The sequence below is a fragment of the Carassius gibelio genome, chromosome B20 (genome assembly GCF_023724105.1).
Source record: "Carassius gibelio isolate Cgi1373 ecotype wild population from Czech Republic chromosome B20, carGib1.2-hapl.c, whole genome shotgun sequence".
Taxonomy (NCBI): domain Eukaryota; kingdom Metazoa; phylum Chordata; class Actinopteri; order Cypriniformes; family Cyprinidae; genus Carassius; species Carassius gibelio.
In genome coordinates this window covers 3365872-3387359 of record NC_068415.1, presented here as the reverse complement: position 1 = coordinate 3387359, position 21488 = coordinate 3365872, and the positions used below count along the sequence as shown (strand labels likewise).

At 33.8% G+C, this 21488-nt stretch overlaps 3 protein-coding genes across 4 annotated transcripts in view; 1 reads left to right on the top strand and 2 right to left on the bottom strand.

Moving 5' to 3' along the window:
• The window catches only part of ipo13b (importin 13b), a 36491-nt gene extending 35322 nt beyond the window's left edge, over positions 1 to 1169 (bottom strand). Inside the window, exon 1 of one of the 2 annotated variants that reach the window (XR_008160489.1) lies at positions 648 to 1169. Coding sequence is in view for 1 of the 2 variants with exons in the window: in XM_052585918.1 (XP_052441878.1) it covers positions 648 to 695 (48 nt within the window). In the remaining variant the exon portion in view is untranslated. The remainder of the gene's footprint in view (positions 1 to 647) is intronic. The other variant, XM_052585918.1, reaches the window with a different exon arrangement.
• A 687-nt stretch (positions 1170 to 1856) lies between these two features.
• On the top strand, positions 1857 to 14148 carry LOC127983696 (uncharacterized). The gene is made up of 5 exons (XM_052585920.1): positions 1857 to 2160; positions 7097 to 7276; positions 8767 to 9090; positions 11093 to 11241; positions 12241 to 14148. The coding sequence occupies exons 1-5, from the start codon at positions 2088 to 2090 to the stop codon at positions 12283 to 12285; spliced, it is 771 nt and encodes a 256-aa protein (XP_052441880.1). The 5' UTR covers positions 1857 to 2087; the 3' UTR covers positions 12286 to 14148.
• Positions 13962 to 21488, bottom strand: part of LOC127983695 (uncharacterized) — a 9573-nt gene continuing 2046 nt past the window's right edge. Inside the window, exons 4-12 of the mRNA XM_052585919.1 lie at positions 21448 to 21488; positions 20344 to 20425; positions 20037 to 20214; positions 19368 to 19441; positions 18978 to 19054; positions 18389 to 18489; positions 17266 to 17354; positions 16972 to 17097; positions 13962 to 14815 (exon numbers count right to left, since the gene is read on the bottom strand). The exon at positions 21448 to 21488 is cut by the window's right edge and continues 66 nt beyond it. Coding sequence (XP_052441879.1) covers positions 14658 to 14815; positions 16972 to 17097; positions 17266 to 17354; positions 18389 to 18489; positions 18978 to 19054; positions 19368 to 19441; positions 20037 to 20214; positions 20344 to 20425; positions 21448 to 21488 — 926 coding nt within the window. The 3' untranslated portion in view covers positions 13962 to 14657. The remainder of the gene's footprint in view (positions 14816 to 16971; positions 17098 to 17265; positions 17355 to 18388; positions 18490 to 18977; positions 19055 to 19367; positions 19442 to 20036; positions 20215 to 20343; positions 20426 to 21447) is intronic.

Genomic DNA, 21488 nt, shown 5'->3' with positions numbered 1-21488 from the left:
TTACTCTAATCCAATCTAACATTGAACACCAGTTTCAAATCTGTAACCTGATCATGAGAGATCAGCTGCATTACAATCATACACAGATAAAATTACCCTCAAAAATAGACAGATCCATAAAAGTAACAGACATTGGGCAGAAAATAAAGCAGTCGAAAACAGAGAGATAATAAAGAGAGAACAACTAAAACATGACAAATTTGTAATGATCCTAAAGCAACTACATGGTCAATCTCACAGAAGCGGCCATGAAGACCACAGACAAATTTTACCACTGCTTTAAAAAGAGTCATGAGAAATGATATGCTGTTTTTTTAGGACTATTAAATTATATTTTGTGCCTTGGGACACTGTTTTCATGACAATTAAGCACATTTAACCCCATAACCTCTTTTATACAGATAATTTATCATGGCAGAACTGCTTTGATTTATACTGGTTTAAAAAATACAGATTAATTACAGCAAAAAGAATCTAATAAATTAGGTTATATTTTAACAAAATAATGGACTTAAAATAGTATATACGTGTATATAATTAATAAACAACAAAAAATATTCTCAACTTACAACAACAATATTTGCATGTTTTATCAAAGAGTAAATGAACATTAAATAACATTATTTAATAAATATGTACATATTTACCTTTTCCACGTTTTCCACGGTGAAGTCTGTGGCTGTGTCCGGATCCATCGCTGTTTTTACTGTAACACACACCTCCTGTCGCTCTTTGACCACAATCTAGCGCCTAACGACTTATAGTAATACTGCTGATTAATATAATTTTAATAATAACCGCTAATTAATCTCTGAGGTGAATTTTGAATCGGCCCGGCGCGCGATCAGGCCGGTGCGCGCGAGCTCATGTCTCTCGATTTCATATTTCACTCATGATATATACACCTTTCGTATCTCAGATGACCGATAAATATGACCATATGCCACAAATAAGTGTCCGCGGGTCTCGGTGATCCGGTGTGTATATGTCCTCCGTCTCCGGTTCTTGTCGGTCTGACGATGAATCGATGATTCGACACGCGCTGCGCGTGCCCAACCCTCTGCCTTCACGAAAAACAGAAAAAAATATTTCCAGTTAAAATATGTTTCAGTATTATTATTATATATGTATGTGTTAAAAAACATGAATACTTAAATGGTGAATTTGCTCTGTTGATTGACTGCGTTTATGTGACTTTTCCTTTTATCAAATTAATTGGCTGTCTGTTTCATTAGAGCTCGGGTCTGATTTCTGATATTAAGGGTTTCACCCGTTTTAAAACTGCAAAATCGTGCTGATTTCATGTGAAAGTTGATCACATGACTTTAATGTGCGTTATTTTTAATCAGGCTAAATTTGAATGGCCCCTGCAAGCGATCCTTCGCGCTGCACTATGGGTAATGTCGTTTTCTTCTTCTTTTTTTTCTGAAATAACGGTTGTTCATATGCGGCGTCACAGCGACTCTTGGTGGTACTTTTGAAAATTTGCATGGATTTTGGCTCCAGTAAGTCTATTTTATGCATGTTTTGTTATATATATATATATATATATATATATATATATATATATATATATATATATATATATATATATATATATATATATATATATATATATATATATAACAAAACATAAAGAAAACATAATTGTTTGTTGTCTTAAAGTAAATTTAGAAATGTATATTTTTTGCATAATATGTGTTTTACACACACTAATCCAAAGCACATGCATTGCATCTCTATGAACTTTGTACAAAAATTAATTAATTAAATAAATAAATAAATAAATAAGAAAAATCAAGGTCTCGAGACGCTCAATCCAGCTGTGGCCCCGCCCACCGCGTCGAAGGGAGCGCGCAGGGATCTCAACTCTTTGGGTCCGCTGTGAATGAACTCTTCCAGACACTTTTGATCATCCACGCTGTTAAAAACACACTGGCATCTAACTTCATCTCCGTCCGTCGATCCAGAGGCGTTTGTTAAACACACATGGACTGTTGTGTCGGTTTTTACGTCTGAAGAAAGAAAGAACGATAGGACTATTTTAGCTTTATTTTAGGCTGAAGTTAGTTGACATCTTTTGTCATATGAAGGATATGGGCAGATGTGGAAATGTTGCGTTTTGTGCGATGGTGCTCTTCTACTGTTCTCTCATTACAGGTAAAAAAAAATCTTTATCATCTATCTATCTATCTATCTATCTATCTATCTATCTATCTATCTATCTATCTATCTATCTATCTATCTATCGTGAAGTCAAACAGAATTAGACCTAAGAGCCCTTTTGAAATGTATTTGTCAGGTTTTATGACACTATTAGTTTGTTTCTGCTGCCACGCGTATCCTGCGCAGTCAAACAATGGCTGTGTCTCAAAACCTAGCGAACTAACTACCTAGGCACCATATGTATGACTTAAGAAATTATGTTTAGGAGTACAGATTCGTCTTTCAGGACTTTATGGATGCCCAAAAACTGCTTAATGTACTGAGGATACTCGAAAATGCTTTCTAGGTAGGGAGCTCACTATGTTTCGAGACACAGCCTTCCTTGTTATGTATCTTGCGGTGAAAAGCCACTATTCTCATGCAGAACTCCAACCAGAGCCTAAAAGTGGATACTGGAGAAGACTAATCGTATAAACACAAACATAAGCTTGTTTTTCATTTATAAGTGTTGTAATAGACGTTTGCATTTTAAATGAAACAGGTTAAGATTTTGCAGCCTACTTATATTCAGCTTTGTGTTCAAAACTGTAAAAGATTACATTGTGAGCAGCTCACTAATATTCAGTTCTGATTTAAAGAACATGCATGAAACATATATACACACACGTTTATGCTCATATAAGGGTGAAAATGCAAGAAATTCATCTCTGTGTCCCAGCAGCACTGGCACAGAGAGCATAATGGGAATGCTTTCAAACCACACTTACTGTCTCTCGATCCCAGAATGCTTTCATTTCTGAGCCAGTGTTTGTAATTAGGAGTCATGCAGTGGTGTATTTTTACCATATTTAAATTTGATTTTATTCTGCAAGGCCTGCTTTTGTGAAGTTAAGAACGGGCTGTACAGCCCTCTGAATTTGACTGAGCGAGAGCAAGATTGCTCAGGACACAATCATGTGGTATTTTTAGAGCATTTCTGTTGCTTGTCATCTTTGCATTCTGACGTCCTGTTCCTCTCACTTTCATCTGGGGAGTTTTTTAACGCTCCTATTTTTACATCTCGTACAAAAGCACTTTGAAAAACCCTGTTTACTTTTAATACTTGCATGCTCTTATCTTGCACAATTCACAGTGCACTATATTCCAAAAAGAAAAAATAGTTTTGCTGCTTTTCTAATATATTTCCAGTTAACCCTTTAATTTAATGCATTAAATGATTGAATTTTTTTTTTTTATAATAATTACTTCCGGGTAAATTTCGCAGAAAATTAGAAAAAAATGGAAACAACACATTTGATTAAACATTAAATTTTATATCTTGTAAAATGTACTCCAATAACCTTCAAAATATATATATTTTTTTTAGTGTACCCGCAGTTATGAGCTCCACAGACAGTTTCATATCAAGCAAAAGCTTTGCATAAAGATGAGATTTGCAGATAGATGAGAGGTGAGAAAACCTGCGAGAAGATGTGAAAAACATGGTGAGAAACATACTGGGTGAAAATCACTAGTGGTGTTTGCCACAAAGTCAAGTATCATTATAAGCTGTAAAAAAAAAAAAAAAAAAAGATTTTATGATGTCTTAATAAAACTAAGTATGTTTTTACATTGAAGCGAAACTGCTTTCACCCTCAAATATTTTTCAGTGTACTCCAATTTTCTTTCAAAAGAGTTTAAGTTGCTATTTTGGGAGGTTATTTCAATGCATCAGATTGTTTCATCTAAGTCACATTTTTAAAGGAATCTTCCTGTGCAGCATTTCTGGCGTTATGTCCATTACTGCTGGAAATCATTTTTACATTTGCATCTAAATTAAGACACACATTTTAAGTGAAAGTACACAAGGAAACAAAGTGAACATTACAAGACTAAAACATTTCATTACATCCAGTAAGTCCAAAGCTACAAGCATGTAATCATGGTAAATGATGCATGACTTAAGGATCCAAACAGGAACTACGTCAGTGAAGAATAACTGGAAGCTGGTAATGATTTAGATGATATTATGGCTCAAATAAAAAAAAAAAATTCTAAGAATGAATTCAAGCACTTTAAGAATAAACATTCTTATAAAACATCAACTGGCTGTGTTTTCTTCCATTAGAAGCGTCTCAGCAATTTACATTTTTAGTAAATGCTGAGTACTTCAGCATTAATGGACATAATGTAGAATTTAAAGGAACAGTTCACCCACAAATAAAAATACAATATGCTCACTCTCAGGCCATCTAAGATGTAGCTGTGTTTGTTTCTTCACCTAAAAAGATTTGAAACAATTGTAGCATTAAATTGCTTGCTCACCAATGGATCCACTGCAGTGAATGGGTGCCGTCAGAATGAGTCCCATTACTTGTGGATGATTGTGATGTTTTTATCATCAGTTTAGACTCTTATTCTGACAGCACCCATTCACTGCAGGGGAAGGGATTTAATGCTGAATAACTCCAAATCCGTTCCCATGAAGAAACTGTTTTGGATTGCCTGAGTGTGAGCAAATTTCTAATTTTGGGTGAATTACTCTTTTAACTTTTATTGAACTAGTAAATGTTCCTTTAAAGAGGTCTGATTTTAATAAAATGAAGTCGTGTGTAATGCTGCGCAGTCCTCTTATATAATGACACACACAGGAAGAAGTGTGTCTTGAGGCAAATAAACAGACTAACTGAAAGGACAGAGAGAGAGAGAGAGAGAGAGAGAGAGAGAGAGGAGAAATAGCACAAAGGTTGGGTGAAAATCTGAGTATTAGTGAGTATGAAAAGCCCAAGGACTGAGACATGTCTTCATGAAGAATCGTTATATATCTGTTCTGTTCATTAATGCTCAGACCATTTTCATGCTCAAACTGATGTTTCTTTCCCAAGAACTGCAAACTGCTGAATCAGGCAATGAATCAGCCTCCCAAAATACCCTCCGGACTGGTATTTTCCCCATGTGTGCGGGTTTGGTGGGGTTTGTGACATGCAGCGGCAGTAGCTCAGAACAGGGCCGTTATTGAGGAGCGCAGCCAAAAGAACTCTTGTGAAGTGGCAGGGTGTGGTGCGCAAAACCCTCAACAAACCTCCCTAAGGATTCTGGGTAACGACCCACAAACACAAGAGCAGGAGAGAGATTAGGCATCCTATAATAGCTCGATACTTCAGGAAGTCTCTTGAGTTAGATCATAATTGCCAACATCATATGATAAAGTGAATGTGTCCATAACAATGCTCTGGCAACTATTGATAACATGCTAGCATTGCTCACATAACTTACAAAACTTACTGTACACTACACTGTGAAATCAGATTTGTAATGAAAGTAGCATTTTTATGAAGTAGCATATATTATTATAAATTATATACTATTATACAATTGTTTCATAATTTGATTGACCTTTTTATATTTTCATTTTAATTTTAGTTTACGTTTTTAGAATAATTTCAATGTGCATTAGTCATTTTTATTAGTTTTTCCCTATCTTTCGATTTATTTATTTTAAAAAAAAAATTGTAAACTGAGCACTTCAAATTAAACTTCTAAGTTTTTCAATCAAATGTTTATATACTTTTTTTTTATGTAGGGTATTATATTATTTTATTCCAATTTCCACCTAATCAATATGATTAAACAAAGCTGCTAATTATGGGGAATATAAATCAAAACACATCTGTATAAAAGAGACAGAGAGAGACTTTCAGGAAAATTAACTTGAAGACCAGAACTCTATCAGAAGAGGAAAACAGAATGAAAACTGATAAGAAATGCATCTGTTAACAGAAGACAGACTAATATAGACATTGAGCAAATATTTAGGACAAAGCCAAGCCTTTCAAACCTTTGAAATATCCTCTTCCTTGGTATACTGTAATGTGGGCATTTAGAAAAGAAACCAAATAATGATAATGTCTATAATTGTTACTGTTTTCAGCATTAATATTACAAAGAAATGTTTTGTGAGCAGCAAATCAGCACATCCCAATAATTTCTGAAAGATCATGTGATACTGAAGACTGGAGGAATAATAATGAAAATTCAGCTTCGCATCACAGAAATAAATTACTTTTGACAATTTATTCAAATAGAAAACAGTTATTTTACATTGTAATAATATTTCACAGTATTACTGTTTTTACTGTATTTTTTAATCAAATAATTGCAGCCTTGGTGAGGATAAAAGTCGTCTTTTTAAAAACATTTAAAAAATGCACCAACCCCAGACTCCTCAGTTCTCTCCTTCAGTGCAAGCCAAGTTCTTTTCTCAAATCATGTGATTTAAAGTATCGTTCATATCTGTAACACAAACCAAAATAAAACTGCACAAATAATAACAGGTTTCTTCAACACATCTATTATTTGTCAGACAAACAGTAACACATGCCAATGTTTCTTAATTAAATGACTGAATTAATTATTAACACTTCTCTTGTTTCATCACATATAACTGACGACAGCACAGAGCTTCGTTTAAACATCCTCTGTTGGACCCAGATTTGGCAGAGACATTCTCTCATTTTTAATTCATGATAATACACATTTTCATTCAAATATGCAGATAACTTTGAATAATTTAAGTTACAAGCCAAATGTATTCCTAGATCTGATTCATATCTGACCCTGGACCACAAAACCAGCCTTAAGTGTCAATTTTTCGAAAAGGGCCAAGATACAACTATTTGAAAATATGAGGGTGCAAAAAAATCTAAATATTGAAGAAAATCACCTTTAAATTTGTCCAAATGAATTCTTAGCAATGCATATTACTAAACAAAAAAATAATGGTTGATATATTAACGGTAGGAAATTTACTAAATCTTTATGGAACATGATCTTTGCTTAATATCCTAATGATTTATGGCATAAAAGAAAAATCAACAATTTTGACCCATACAGTGTTTGTTTTCTTAAGACACATATATGATCTCTGTCCTGGTTGTCCTCTGATCTTTAGGTGATTATCTCTGCGTGTCATCTGCGGCTGACGTGTCTTCATCATCTCACAGCTCTGTGAAGAGAAGAAACGGCGTGACTGAAGTCAACATGACCTCGAGCCCCGGCAGCGATCAGACGCAGTCCTCCACTAACATCACCAACAGCACTGAGCCCACGCCGCACACAGACACAACTACAGGTACAACATTTACAGCCTTTTTCATCTGAGATTGATAGAGACTTTACACAAGTTCCTACACTGCTTCAATGAGTGCATATGAAGAAGCACTAGTCACTGGGTTTCTGAACGAATCAGTTCTAGACATTTCTTTAACATCTTGTGCTGTGCTGAAAATTCTTTACCTAATTTGGTGTTCCCAGTCAAGAATGACTGGCCTTTTAAAACTCTCATTATGCTATAATATTACCAAATCTTGAATTCAATCTTTTTGTCAACTTGTTTTCTGTCAGTTAGCACAGGCTTTGTTTTTTGTCATGGAACTGACTGATTGGAGGCCTCGTTCATCTGAGCTCATGTACCTCAGATTCAGCAAAAAAATAAGATGCATGAGCTCTATTTTAAATAAACTTTATATATATTTTTAGTCATTTTTTAGTAATTAAAATAATGCTTAAATTCTATATAATTATATATATATATAAAATGTTGCAGAACAATTAATCGTGATTAATCACATCCAAAATAAGTTTTTATTAATGATAATATATGTGTGTGTACTGTGTATTTATTATATTATTATATATATAAATACACACACATACAGTATATATTTTGAAAATATTTACATTATTATTATTATACATAAATATATTTAATATACAAATATTACATATTTTCCTTAAATATATAAATGTATGTGTGTGTATTTATATATATACATAATAAACACACACAGTACACATTATGCAAACAAAAACCTTTATTTTGGATGCAATTAATCGTTTGAAAGCACATAAAATATGAATAAATACTATATAAATAATAATAATATAGAATAACACTCCATCTGCACATATTTTCTACTAATTTCAAACTAGAGGAATATTGAATCTACAAACATGTAGATGTCAGAACACACCAATATCTATAAGTCATCATTGGCTGGAAACTCTCAAATCACATTTCTGCTGCTTCATAATCAAAACCTGAAGAAAAGACCGATTTCGAAAGGTTTAGAACAACATGAGAGTGAATTCTTCCAGAAGACACTTAACTAGCACCGACCTGACAGAACAGATCATTTAGACAACAACCAGTGGCTCTGAACTACGACAGCAATGTGAAGTGACATAAAGAGAGACAGTGAGTAAATGCAGTGTGAGATCTGACGTGAGAGTGAGAGAGTTTGAATCCTCACACACACACACACACACACACACACGTCTCACATGCACAGACACTTATTTAATATGCAAATGCACTTGATAACCAAATTGTTAAGTGAATTAAAATGTTATATTCTATATTAAATATGCATTAAATTCAGTTTTGATATATTTCATTATATTTATATATATATAATAAATGCATCTTTGGTGTGGTTTATTTTTAATCAAATAAATCACAAATTATTAGAATTGTGCACCTTTTTTTCTTGGAAGTTGCACTCAGATGTGAGCGAGTGCACACTTTGTTTTCAAACTCCCTCGTGTTTTTTTCATCTCTAGTAATGTTGGTGAACTCATCTGCCCCGGCCGAGAACGTCACAGACAGTCGAAACGTCTCTGATGTGTCACCTGTGATAAATGAGACAGCAGTCACCACGGTAAAACCTACCACACTCCCACCATCAACGACCCACGAGCCCACAAGCAGCATCCACTTCAGCACGCTCCACCCGACATCCACCACCACAGGAACCAGCGGAGCTCCAGAGTCATCGAGCGCTCGCAGCAGACGGAGATCCAGCACACAGATGACAGCAAGCAGCAGTCCTGTCCAGACCAAAGCCCACGCAGACACCCCCTCGGCTCTCAACGTCCCAGACCACGGTACGTGATCACACAGGCTAAAACAGCCTTCCTGTTCTCCAGTCACAAATACATCTAGAAAATAAAATAATATCCAAATGTTATGTTTTTACACTTAATATATTCAAACTCAAAATAACTACACACACACACACACACACACACACACACACACAGATATATATATATATATATATATATATAATAACATTAAATATATGTAATATAAAATTATATTAAATATAAACTATATTTAAATACACTTTACTTATCAGTACTTTTCTGTATGAATTCTGAATTCTTAATATTAAATATATATATATTACACCTTATATATTTACATATACTTAAATATAATGTATTTAATAAACTATATTTATCAGTAATTTCCAGTATAATTCTACACTTTAAAAAAAAAACGTGATTTTAACGGTAAATAACTGTGAAAATGCTACAGTACAAACCTGTTAAATGGTTCAAATTTACAGTGAAAAAACATAAACTGAAAAATTTTGTTTGAATTTGATGTTTCACAAAACAGATTTCAGTATTTCAATAAGTTGGTATTTATGTAAAATATAATAAAATACATAAAATTACATGTAAAGTCCCATACAGTTTTTCACTGTATATAGTAGGGAATTTACCGTAAACCATTTAACAGGTTGCTACTGTAGCATTTTTACAGCGTTTTACCGTTAAATTTTCACGGTGTAAATTTAAGGTAAAACTGTTGAGCCAAAAACGGTGTTACCGTATTTTTACGGTATAATTCTGGCAACCACAGCTGCCGCTTTTTTACCGTATATTTTACAGATTTTTTTTTACAGTGTAAATTCTTAATATTAAATACTATATTACACTTAATAAATATAAAGACACTTACAAATAATGTATTAAATTATTATAAACTGTATCTATCAGTGCTTTTCAATATGAATTCCTATTGAGTTCCTAATACTAAATATATATTACACTTACTATATTTAAAAACGCTTAAATATATTTAATAAATAATATTTATCAGTACTTTTCAATATGAATTGTTAATATTAAATACAAATACACTTAAATACAAAAAATCACAGATAATGTATTTAATTATCATAAACTATAGTATACTTAAAGTATATACAGTTTTAATTTGCTATTTATCATTTCTGAATTCCTAATATTAACTATATATTACACTGAATTTGTTAAATATAATGCATTCAATAAACCATGTTTATCAGCACTTTTCATTATAAATTCTGTATTTATATTGTATTGAATTACTCTCGCTATCTTTGTTTTATTTTTCACTCATCTTGTTGCATTGCATTCTGGGATTTCCTTCTCCATGAATGATTGCAGTGATGTGAAAATGAGGTATTTTAGAAGGCAGCATAAATATGTTGCCTACATTTGGAACCATAAAAAGCAGCCTACAACTATAAAACAGAGCTCAAGCTTTATCGATTTATTAATGTTATTGTATTTTTTATTGGGGAGCACAAGATTAGGGCTGTGTAACTATGTCCTGACTGATGTTGACTGTTCGTGAGGACAAAAGCTTGACTTTTCTGCTGGAAACCTCTGCTGCTGGTTTTGGCAGAAAGCCTGTAGTGTTTCAATGTGGACATGATTTATTGCTGCGATATCAGACATCACATGATGATTATTCATTTGGTTGACGCTTTTGTGAGCAAACGCAGCTGCACACACAAACATTTACAGCGCACATCTGCATTTTTGTTTACCATAATGGTGTGCAGAACAAATCCTCATAAAGTGGATATAAATAGAGGTCAAACCGCAGAGAGGCTGATATCGGTGCGTGTAGAAAACAAGAGCATCATTATATGTGCAGAGGAACGTCTTCACGCTGACACAACCGGAGAACAGATGCATCTTTGTGGATTCGCCAGGCTTTCACGTCACTGCAGAAACACTCAAGCACACAAACACACACTATTTACACATCTTCCAGAAAGTGCACTAGTGTTATTGCCTCTCTCTTTCTCTGCTTTGGTTCTTCTAGACAATAGCAAAGCGTCCGCTGACCCGCTGCTGGCTGGACTGGTGTCGGCGTTCGTCATCGTCGCTGCCATCGTGTCGGTCCTCATATTCCTCAAATTCAGAAACACAAATGATGGCCCAGAGTTTCGCAGACTTCAGGATCTCCCCATGGTGAGATCACGCTTTCCACAAATCACTGAATAAAAAGCACACACATACTACCTAAAACACATTGCTAAGCAATAGCCATGTGACAGATGCTGACAGGAAAAGTATCATTCTCAGAAAACCATTTAGATCGGCTTTTATGCAAATGTTCTGCTATTTTTAGATTTGAAATAAATAGGCTATTTTGCAGATGCTTCTATTTTCCCATTTTAGGCTCACACTACCAGGGCAATACAGCCATAATCAGTAGAGAGGTACTACTATGCTATCAATTAAAAAAATATATAATTCTTATGATGTTACTCCCTTAAATATATCAGAAATGAATTAAATGAAAACTTAAGGGAGGAAAAAAAAACACAGTGCATGCATAATATTGGAATTTAAAGAAGTGGGTAATATTTCTATATAATGCACAAATTGATGCAAATGTTCTTTTTTTTAATAGTTAAATTAAATTATTATTTAATGTATGCCACATCTGATTTCCACAAATAGTAAATTTTTAACATTTAATGCCGCTTCAAATTTCCAGGATGAAAAAAAGTTTAAAAGCATTTTAAAAATAAACACTTACATACATATACAGTAAATAGTACATGCATTATATTTCAATTTCAGAATAAAAATGTAGGTGATTTTTTTTAATGCATTCTGTATAAATCAATTTATGTTTATTACAATGTTATTAGTTTTAAATTATTTAATTTTTTACTATGATTATGTGATATCACTCACTTAAATATGACCTAATATAGAGAGTTTATAATTTATACATGTATTCGGGGGGAAATGTGACATTTTATTTCGACACAATGGTATTTTAACAATAAAAAATTATATGTAACTCACTAAAGCTTAATGGTGATAAATAAGTTACGTATTTACACGAAACCTGTATGTATCAGTAATTAGGCATTGATGCACATACAGTGTCGCTCACAGATGACTGTGTCGTGTGAACAGCTCAGTGACGTGTGTGTGTGTGTGTGTGTGTTTCAGGACGATATGCTGGAGGACGCGCCTCTCTCCATGTACAGCTACTGAAAACCCAGATGTTCCTCAGACATCTTCAGAGAGCCCAACATCCTCTGATCAACACAACACAGACACAATTAAATTAGCTTCACAGAGGCACAAACACTCCTGTTGTTTCTGTTAAAGGACTAAATGTAGCATCTTACTCTACTTTAGTTGTTAAATTCACCATGGCCATCAGTTCCCGTTCGCTGGGTTGTTTTCTTGCACTTTAGGTTTGGGAAGGATTGTGTGCTGCGGGGATATTAGGGAGCTGTTTTTGGCTGTATGTGTTCATTTGTTTCATGCATTGCATCTTTTGCGCACCAATGTATGCTCTGCAGTGAATGGGTGCCGTCAGAATGAGAGTCCAAACAGCTGATAAAAACATCACAATAATCCACACCACTCCAGTCCATCAGTTAACATCTTGTGAAGTGAAAAGAAGCATGTTTGTAAGAAACAAATCCATTATTAAGATTTTTTTACATGTAAAATAAGAGTCCTCTATCTATAATAATGCTTTCTACAGTGTGAAAGTCATCTCATCTGAAGAAAGAGAGAAATCTGCACAGGCCAAGCACCGTTTATAAGATACAGATTTAAACAAATATTTGGTGGATTCTGAGAGGACAACAGAGGATGGACTTTTTTTTCACTGGAGGAAACATTATTATATATTATGGACTCTTATTATGACTTGAAGCAAGAGTTTAAACACTTATACAAACTGGATTTGTCTCTTAAAAACATGCAGCATTTGGCTTCTCCAGATGTTAACTTGATGGACTGGAGTAGTGTGGATTACTTCTGTATTATTGTGATGTTTTTGTGATCTGACGGCACCTATTCACTGCAGAGCATCCATTGCTGGGAACGTGATGAAATGCTGCATTTTTACAAATAAAGAAACAAACAAACCTACATCTTAGATGGCCAAAAGGTGAGTAAATTTAAAACTACTCTTTGGAGGAAATGCTCGACGTTCAGTAGTTTTCGATCATCACACAAAGTCATTTTAACCCCTCTCTGTTTACAGTAATGCACTTCTGTGGGGTACCAGAGTAAACAATAAAATGCATTTCGTTTTCAACAGTACAGCCACATGACTTGCATGGCACTAGCTATAAAAGTCTTCTTACCGTGTCTTTGTGAAGTTACATTCAGTTTTCTCACCCCTGTAAAGCTGCTAAACTCGACACACATAAGGAGAGTCTTCCCTAGTAAGTTCATTACTGTAAACTCATTTGTACTTGTTTTTAAAAATCTGTAGACAAAATTATACAGCTTAACCTGTAATAAATCTGAAAAATTCATTTAATGCTGTACAAACGGCACCAGTAATGATTTCCCAATGTTCATTTCTGCTTAGTTCCCAAGCATGTTTCCACCCGTGAGAAATTGAATTTTTTTTCAGCTGCACAGACGTTCGATTCACTTCAAGTGAAAATGTGGAGTTGTTTACATCATAAGCAATGTCACCAAACAGACAAAACAACAGCGCTGAAAACACAACCGTCTCTTGGCTCATGATGGTGCAAAATTCAACTGTTTTCAACCTTGTTTTAAGAAACAAATTCATTTGCGTGCACTTTTGACAAAGATGGTAAAAAACAGACCTTCAGTCAATAAACAGCTATAATTGTAATGCTTTTCTTGTGCCTAAAATGTTTTATAAAAACTGCGAAAAATAAACAAAATATAGCTATAGACTTAACATTTTAAATTTTTTATTGATTGATAAAACATCAATACAGTATTTTCATCCTTGTGGTTTGTTGGCTGATGGATGTGTGTTGTTTTCTTTGTGTAATAACTTGTGGAAGTGCATTTAAAGTGTTTCTTACACACTGTTCTTTTTTTAATTAATAAAAGTCTTTAAAATACACTAAATTGTCACTTTTTGAAATTTGGCTCATAACACTGGAAACGCATGTTATGAAATGCTATAGACTTATTTTAAGTGGTAAAAAGGTAACTTGTTTTTGTCAACATGAAATTAAATTGACGATTTACAGTCTTAATACATATTTCTGGTCTTACTGTGACAAACATTCTCCAAATACTGCCTGCAAATACATTTACAACATGTAAACAAGCAAAAGTCAAACAGTTTTGGACTAAATGGATGTTATGTGTTGCATGTTAATATTGAAAACACTCTTTGCGTTATTGCAAATATGTGCAATACTTGCAAAGCCTATAAAGACTGTAATGTGTGTCAGTCATAAAATACTGCAAAAACTGTGCCCATGGTCTTGATTTAACATGAATGTATAGATCAATTATAGCAGAAATAGCAAAGTCCGGGGCACTCTTTAAACCTACTTACTTGCGTCAACGCAAGACTAAGGTTTCTATTTCCTTCTAATAGCAGCACACAGATTTATTGACCTTTAAGGTCAGAGGTCACTGAGACTGAGATCTGGAGGACTGTCTGAAACTCCTTCAGCATCATTGCCAAGGTTACTATCCAGCCCACTTCCAGCATCGCTGAGGTCACTTCCTGTAATGTCTGAATTTAAACGGACTCGCCGGCGCCTCCTCCTGGTTTGTGGCTCTAAATTGAACGAGAAAAAGGAGTAATTGTTAGTGCTAGGGATGGGCATTCGATTAAATTTTCTTAGTCGATCGTCGGGAGAATTAACGATCGACTATCGATTAATCATTAATATTTTTATAATATAATTAATTATTTAATTTTTATAATAAAAAAATGCAATGAATACAAAAATACAGCGTGTTTTTCCTCGGTGAGACCTTTATTACAAGATCAACTTGTGGCAGACAGTTAAACTACGTTCAGATAAACCGAACATATATCCGCGTGCATATGCAGTGCTCTAAAGCAGCGGAACCTGCAGCTGCTAGCAGGCGTTCTTAACCCTTTCGAGTCGATTAACGCATATATGCGTTTTGAGTCTGAATAAAGTGCTTCATTCTTTTTTCTGAGGAAATCCATTTCTCAAATCATCAACCACATCACATCTTTTTGGGGTGAATTATGTCTTAGTCCTCTCATCGCGAAGCAAACAGTAAAATAAAATAAAAACTTGAAGAACAGTCTCGCTGCCTTTTCTTCTGTGTGGGCGTATTCAAGCCGCGCGCTTCAGTTTGAATCTGAATAGCGCGTTAAGCGCGGGGGCGTGGTCACATTAAATATAATGAAGGAAGATATGAAAAACAGACATTGCGTTGTTTTCATATGGATTACTTTATCTCAGAATATTTGTTTTTCGGAAGCACTTGTTTAGTTTAAAAGTAGACATTCCAGGCTTTCTATAGATATCTCTCTCATGTCTCTTCGTTGAGTATTCACGGAGTTACGGTTCATTTTAATGAAATGTTTGTACATGACGATCAGCGGAGACAAAGACTGTAGACAGCGCACCTTGTTTGTTATCTTTATTTTATAAGTGCACAAATGTTTTTTGTTATTATGTCTGTATCCAAAAAAAACTAGACCTTTTACAGATTCGATTGATGTATTGCTCTTATCTGTACGATTAAAACAGAGTGTAATTTATCAGGGGTTATCAGGAGAAAATGACTCAAAACGCATATATGCGTTAATCGACTCGAAAGGGTTAAAGCCTCATGAAAATTTGCCGGGATGCATACGTACATCATTTCAGTCGTGGCCGTGTTGTACTTAAACACGGCATCGCAATGTTTGCAGTTAACTAGTTCGCTTTTTAAATCAAAATGGTCCCACGCCACACTTCGCCGTGACATCTTCATGATTATTCTTTGAAATCAAAACGGAAGATCACAGATAACCGAGTAGGGTGTCAAATATTGCCCCATGGTGGTAAAATATTTAATTGCTGCCACACAGTGAAATTCATTTAATTGCTTGAAGACTCGCACTACGCAACGCAACCTGCATTAGATTAAAAAAATGCTTTAGATTAATCGATAACAAATTAACATGATCGAGGAAAATCTTAACGATCAATTATCGATCGTCGATTAATCATGCCCATCCCTAGTTAGTGCGTAAATATTTTTTTTAAATAAAAGTATCCTTTTATTAGGGTTATTAATGTTAATTAAACCATTAAATATTTTCTATAACTAATTATAATATTTTATATTAAGACTATAGAGATACTAAAATAATAATGAAAAAAAATTACTAAATTATTAAAATAATAATGAAATAGACCAAAACACGAGTATTACAAATTTAACTTAAATTAAAATGAAAACATAAAATACTAAAATTAAATTTAGTTCAAATTATTACCAAAAAACTACAATGGTATATAAATGATGCAAATATTTGATTGTGCTTATTTCTGTTGATTTCTCCTGAGCTGAATGCTGTCAGTGGTTCTGAAGACATTAGTCATGCTCATTAAACTCAAATTCTCTGTCAGTCACACTGATGAAGTCTCAAATATGAAACTCATAACCTCAAATCAATCCACATTTCATCAATCATTTCACCGTTTTCACTTCTGAAGAAAAATGCTTTACTTGGTACTCTAAATGAGGACTTACATTCTAGCTTTTATTTTTAGATTAAATTTCATTTAAAAAATATTTTATATATATACACACACACAGTGTATATATGTGTAATTTCTTTACATGCAGATGTATAAAAAAATTGTTTTTAGATTGTAGAGTAAAAAAGATCTGTGCATGAGATTGACTCTTCAGTGCATGTGTATCTCGTGGCAGTGTCTGGACTGCTTCTGCATGTGTCACCTGGTTCATCCAGCCATGATGCATCTAACTCATCTGAGCTGATCTCCCCCAGACTGGGGGTGGGACTGAAATCATCATCGGACCCTGACGACACACGTCTCTGGGGGCTTGTCTTCACAGTTACCACTGCAGGAGCGAGAGAAACATGAGAAGAGGATAACTGTGGAGAAATCTTCCAGGCACAGCAGCTGCTTTGATTCTAAAGCTCTCAGAGAGGCTAAACGACTAACATTAGAAACGGCTTTGAAGGGGAAAACAGAAACATGTTCTGTCCCTTCAGCAGCTGTGTCTCACCTGGTTTCTGTGCTAGAGGTGCAGGTGTGGGGAGGGTTTCTCTCAGGACCAGACCTCGCACCTCGTCCTTCAGCTCGGAGACAGTGACTCTAAAACACACACACTCCTTTAGCCAAGACTATTAGCGGTAACAAGCACTAAAGCCATTAAAAACCTTTTCATTACTTAATAAAATCAACACTAATTTACAGAAATTGTGCTTTTTAATTTGCATAATTTAAAGGTGTTCGTTTTTACACAATATTCTTTTCCACCAAAATAAAAAATGCACTGGGTAAATAAGTTCAGAGCACTCTTTTGCACACTGAAATGGTTGATTGCTATTAATGCAAAATCTAATTTGTATTATTTAATGAAAAAATAACTAAATAAATACTATTATTAGTTATTGGTTATATATAATGGGTCACACTATGTGCAGTGTGAGCAATAAAAACACAAATCTCCAGGCGCTCTCATGACAATCAGACTGAAAACCTTACTTGTAACTTTTAATAATTAATTAATAGTATAGCAAAGATACACACTAAATGATGTCACTTTTTGAAATTTGGCTCACAACACTGGAAACATGAGTGGAAACACATTATGAAATGCTACAGTTATTGAGATGAAATCAAATTTAATACACGTAATGTTACTGATTCAATAATGCCTTTTGTTCTGAAAACAAAAATAAACATTTATGTAAACATGCTCCAAAAACTGACTTACATTTAAAATGCACACAAACCAGAGTCTGTCCAGACATTGTGTTGCATTATCATATTCAAAACACATTTTCTGCATTATTTGAAATAATATAAACATTAGAATTATTATTTTCTTAACTAAAACAAAATACCATATTTATTATTTACCCTTAACTTACTATTTACTAAATATTTATTTGCTAAAGCAGAATTAAGTTTACTACTAAAATAACAAAAACTAAATAAAATATTGTAACAAAATCTATACAGACACATTAAAACTAATAAAACCAAAGAGCACAGAAATCTCAAATGAATAAATATTAAATCAAATTCTAATATTTGCCAATAATAGTGCTATTTATCAGCGGTATTAAAACTAACACTGTTTTTTTATCTGTTGTTTTGTGCCACTGTGTGGACGCACTCACCTGAGGTCACGCACTTCCTGTTGCGTGTGCTGATACTGTGACACCATCCGAGCGAGATCGAAACTGTGCGTTCGGTACGAATCTGTAAAACTCTCCAACGTCTGCAGAATAAAAATATGACATGAGTGTGACGTGAACCGAAACTTGCTATATTAACTGAAACTACACCGCAAAAACATCTCCTGCAGAACAATAAATGTTATGTGAAAAGCATATTTCAGCACCATATCCTGTGTGTGTTTGGAGACATTAGCCAATCATAAGTGAAGTCATTTACATACAGAATGTTAAAGGTACAGTACCAGAGTTTTTATAATGTTTTTGAAGGAAGCATTTATTTAATCAAGTGTACAGTAATATTATTAAATATTATTACAATTAAAAAAATAAGTGTTTTCTATTTGTATAGATTTTAAAATTAATTCCTGCAATGCAATGCTGAATTTATCAGCTTCAGAAGAACAGCATTTTATTTGAAACAGAAATGTTTTGTAATATTAGAAAATGACTTTACTGTCACTTTTGATCAGTTTAATGCATGCTGCTTTCATCCTGACCTTTTGAGCGTTAGTGTGCGCGGTTTCTTTACCTTAGAGCTGTGTTCATACTGTCTCCTTGTTTCTCTGGCCTCTGACCGGAGCTGGAACGTATCTTCTTCCTGCCGCACTACAGAAACACACTTTTTTTAACATTCACGAACACGGTATAAATGCAACCAGAGTCTGAATGCCTATCAATACTGCCGGCGTTGTGAATGTGAAGCCAACACAAGCACAGGCCGTATCTGAGCGAGATGTTTATTTGCGGATCGGCTGTGCATGTGTTTATTTTGACACAAAGTGCATTTGCTCTGGCAGAGAGCCCTGACTGTAATAACACAACACTGAAAGAGTCTGATTTATGTGTGTAACACTATAGTGTATGTATATCTAATACACTCAGGTGGAGAAACATGAAAAGTAACTAGTTTCTAACTTACTGAGTTTGTTTTTAAGGATGTCCACCTCTCTCCTGAGCTGCTCCAGTTCTTCTCTGCGCAGTTTGGAGCTGAAACTGTGGATGGACAACAAAGTTATAAACAGTAAATATGATTCTGTGATGTGTGACACTGCTACAGTATCATACCTTATTTATGTGTCCCTGAGCAAGAGAATTAATATTTACTTAACATGATTTTTATGATGACATTGATATTAAATGTGAAAATGTGACTCTTAAGGTAATATTAAGCAACTTTTAATATGATCAGTTCTTGTCATGAGAAGCAACAATGTTGAGGTACACAATATAAATATTGCATATAAATACATTATACATCGCTAAAGAATTACCGTTTTTGCCTGTTTCCTAAAGCCATGCCTCTAAATAAAATAAAATAAATAAAATGAAAAAAAAATAAAAATAAAAAAATAAAATAAAATAAAATAAAATAAAATAAAATAAAATTAAATTAAATTAAATTAAATTAAATTAAATTAAATTAAAATTTTAAATTTAAAATAGTCCTCGGTTCTTACCCTTTCTGATGATTTTTCCAAGAAATCACTCAATATGATTTTTTTAAATATTATTATTTCATTGAGACTGAACTCCTAAACGGTTATTACCAATAACTAAAACAATTACAAATAACAATACAATTCCAGACCTTTCTTCCTGGTTTCCTAGAGTCGCGGCGCGATTGATCTGCGCTCTCAGACTGCTCAGCTCTCGATCCATCTCTCTCTTCCACTGCTCGATCCGTCGGTCCGGTCCAGGACTCAGTGATCTCCGACCCGCGTCCTGCTCTCTCTCCTCCAGTTTATCCCGAAGTCTCTTCTGCTCCTCTGGAAGACAGAGATTCTGGAGTAAATATGACCTCAGTAACAACAGAAACAGTCTATTTACTCATTTATAGGAAAGAAGTGTTAATTGGAGTAGTATAATGAAGTACATTGAAACTGATTGATGATCACCTTGTAATGTTTGTATTTGTCTTGTCTGAGCATTTCGTTCTCCTTCCAGTAATCGAAGACTCTGTGTTAAAGTCTCAATGGCCTGTGAAAAGAAATAATAATTTAAAGCTTGTTTGTGATTCTAGGATGATTCGTTGTTGAATTCATTTTATAATATTAAATATAAATCTCCAAAACAAAAATGTAAACCGATGCAAGTCCCTTTGATTTTCAGCATGCAGAAAACATATTGTATCATAAAATCTAGTCACAAAAGTGGAATTTACTCAATTGGCAAATTTTGGATGAACAAATTAAAAGCTGTGCAATTAATCATAAAGTAATATTTGACTAATTTTTAAGGAATATCATGCAATGTTAACAGTAAAATTGTAATCGGTTGTGCAGCACTTTATTTGCCAATAATTAAAATGAACTGCTACATTTTCATTTGATTCAATTTTTAAACATGAATTAAATATGTTAATGTTTCATGGCTTCATTTAATAACCATAGTTTTTTTTTTATAATAAAGTCATACTCATCATAAATCAAGAAAAATTAAAATAGAAAAAGTCTGAAAAAATAAAAGGGCCCTAATATTGTAAATATTTTACTAGATTATTAAATTGCTAAGGTTTTACGAATTCAACTGATTAGACATTTTTGAATAACATTTAATGAGACAATTAAAACTAAATGCAGAATAAATCAAAAATGGAAAACAGAATTTGGGTGAAAAAATATGAGGGATTTCCTTGGTCCCTAAAAAGGTACTTTTTGTCAATTTTTTTATCAATTGTTGAAAAAAATATTTCAAATGATAAGTCATTCCTTTTGATTGCTTAAATTTAATTGTAACTAATTTAGTTTTTATCAAGAGTGAGTGCTGCACCTTTTTCAACTGACATCAAATTTTATTTTAACCATTAACTGAGAAAAAAAAAATCCTTTAAAAAAAGTTGGACATAATTTAGGAAAACATATAACATTTCAAAGGGCCCTACCGATGGATTATGTGATCCATATACACATTAATAGCACAGTATCTTGGTTGTTCAAGTCTGAATCACCAGAGCTGGACATTAAGATGTGATTCGAGCAGGTGTTAGCTGTTAGTCTGACCTGACTCTGCTGCTGTAATTGTGTTTGGATGGCGGTCAGAT

What these genes read in the sequence shown, in the direction of transcription:
- LOC127983696 (XM_052585920.1), top strand. Translation starts at nt 2,088, where the DNA reads ATGAAGGATATGGGCAGATGTGGAAATGTTGCGTTTTGTGCGATGGTG. An exon ending in CTACTGTTCTCTCATTACAG is followed by an intron (nt 2,161 to 7,096) that starts GTAAAAAAAAAT and finishes TCTGATCTTTAG; the next exon opens with GTGATTATCTCTGCGTGTCA. An exon ending in GACTTCAGGATCTCCCCATG is followed by an intron (nt 11,242 to 12,240) that starts GTGAGATCACGC and finishes TGTGTGTTTCAG; the next exon opens with GACGATATGCTGGAGGACGC.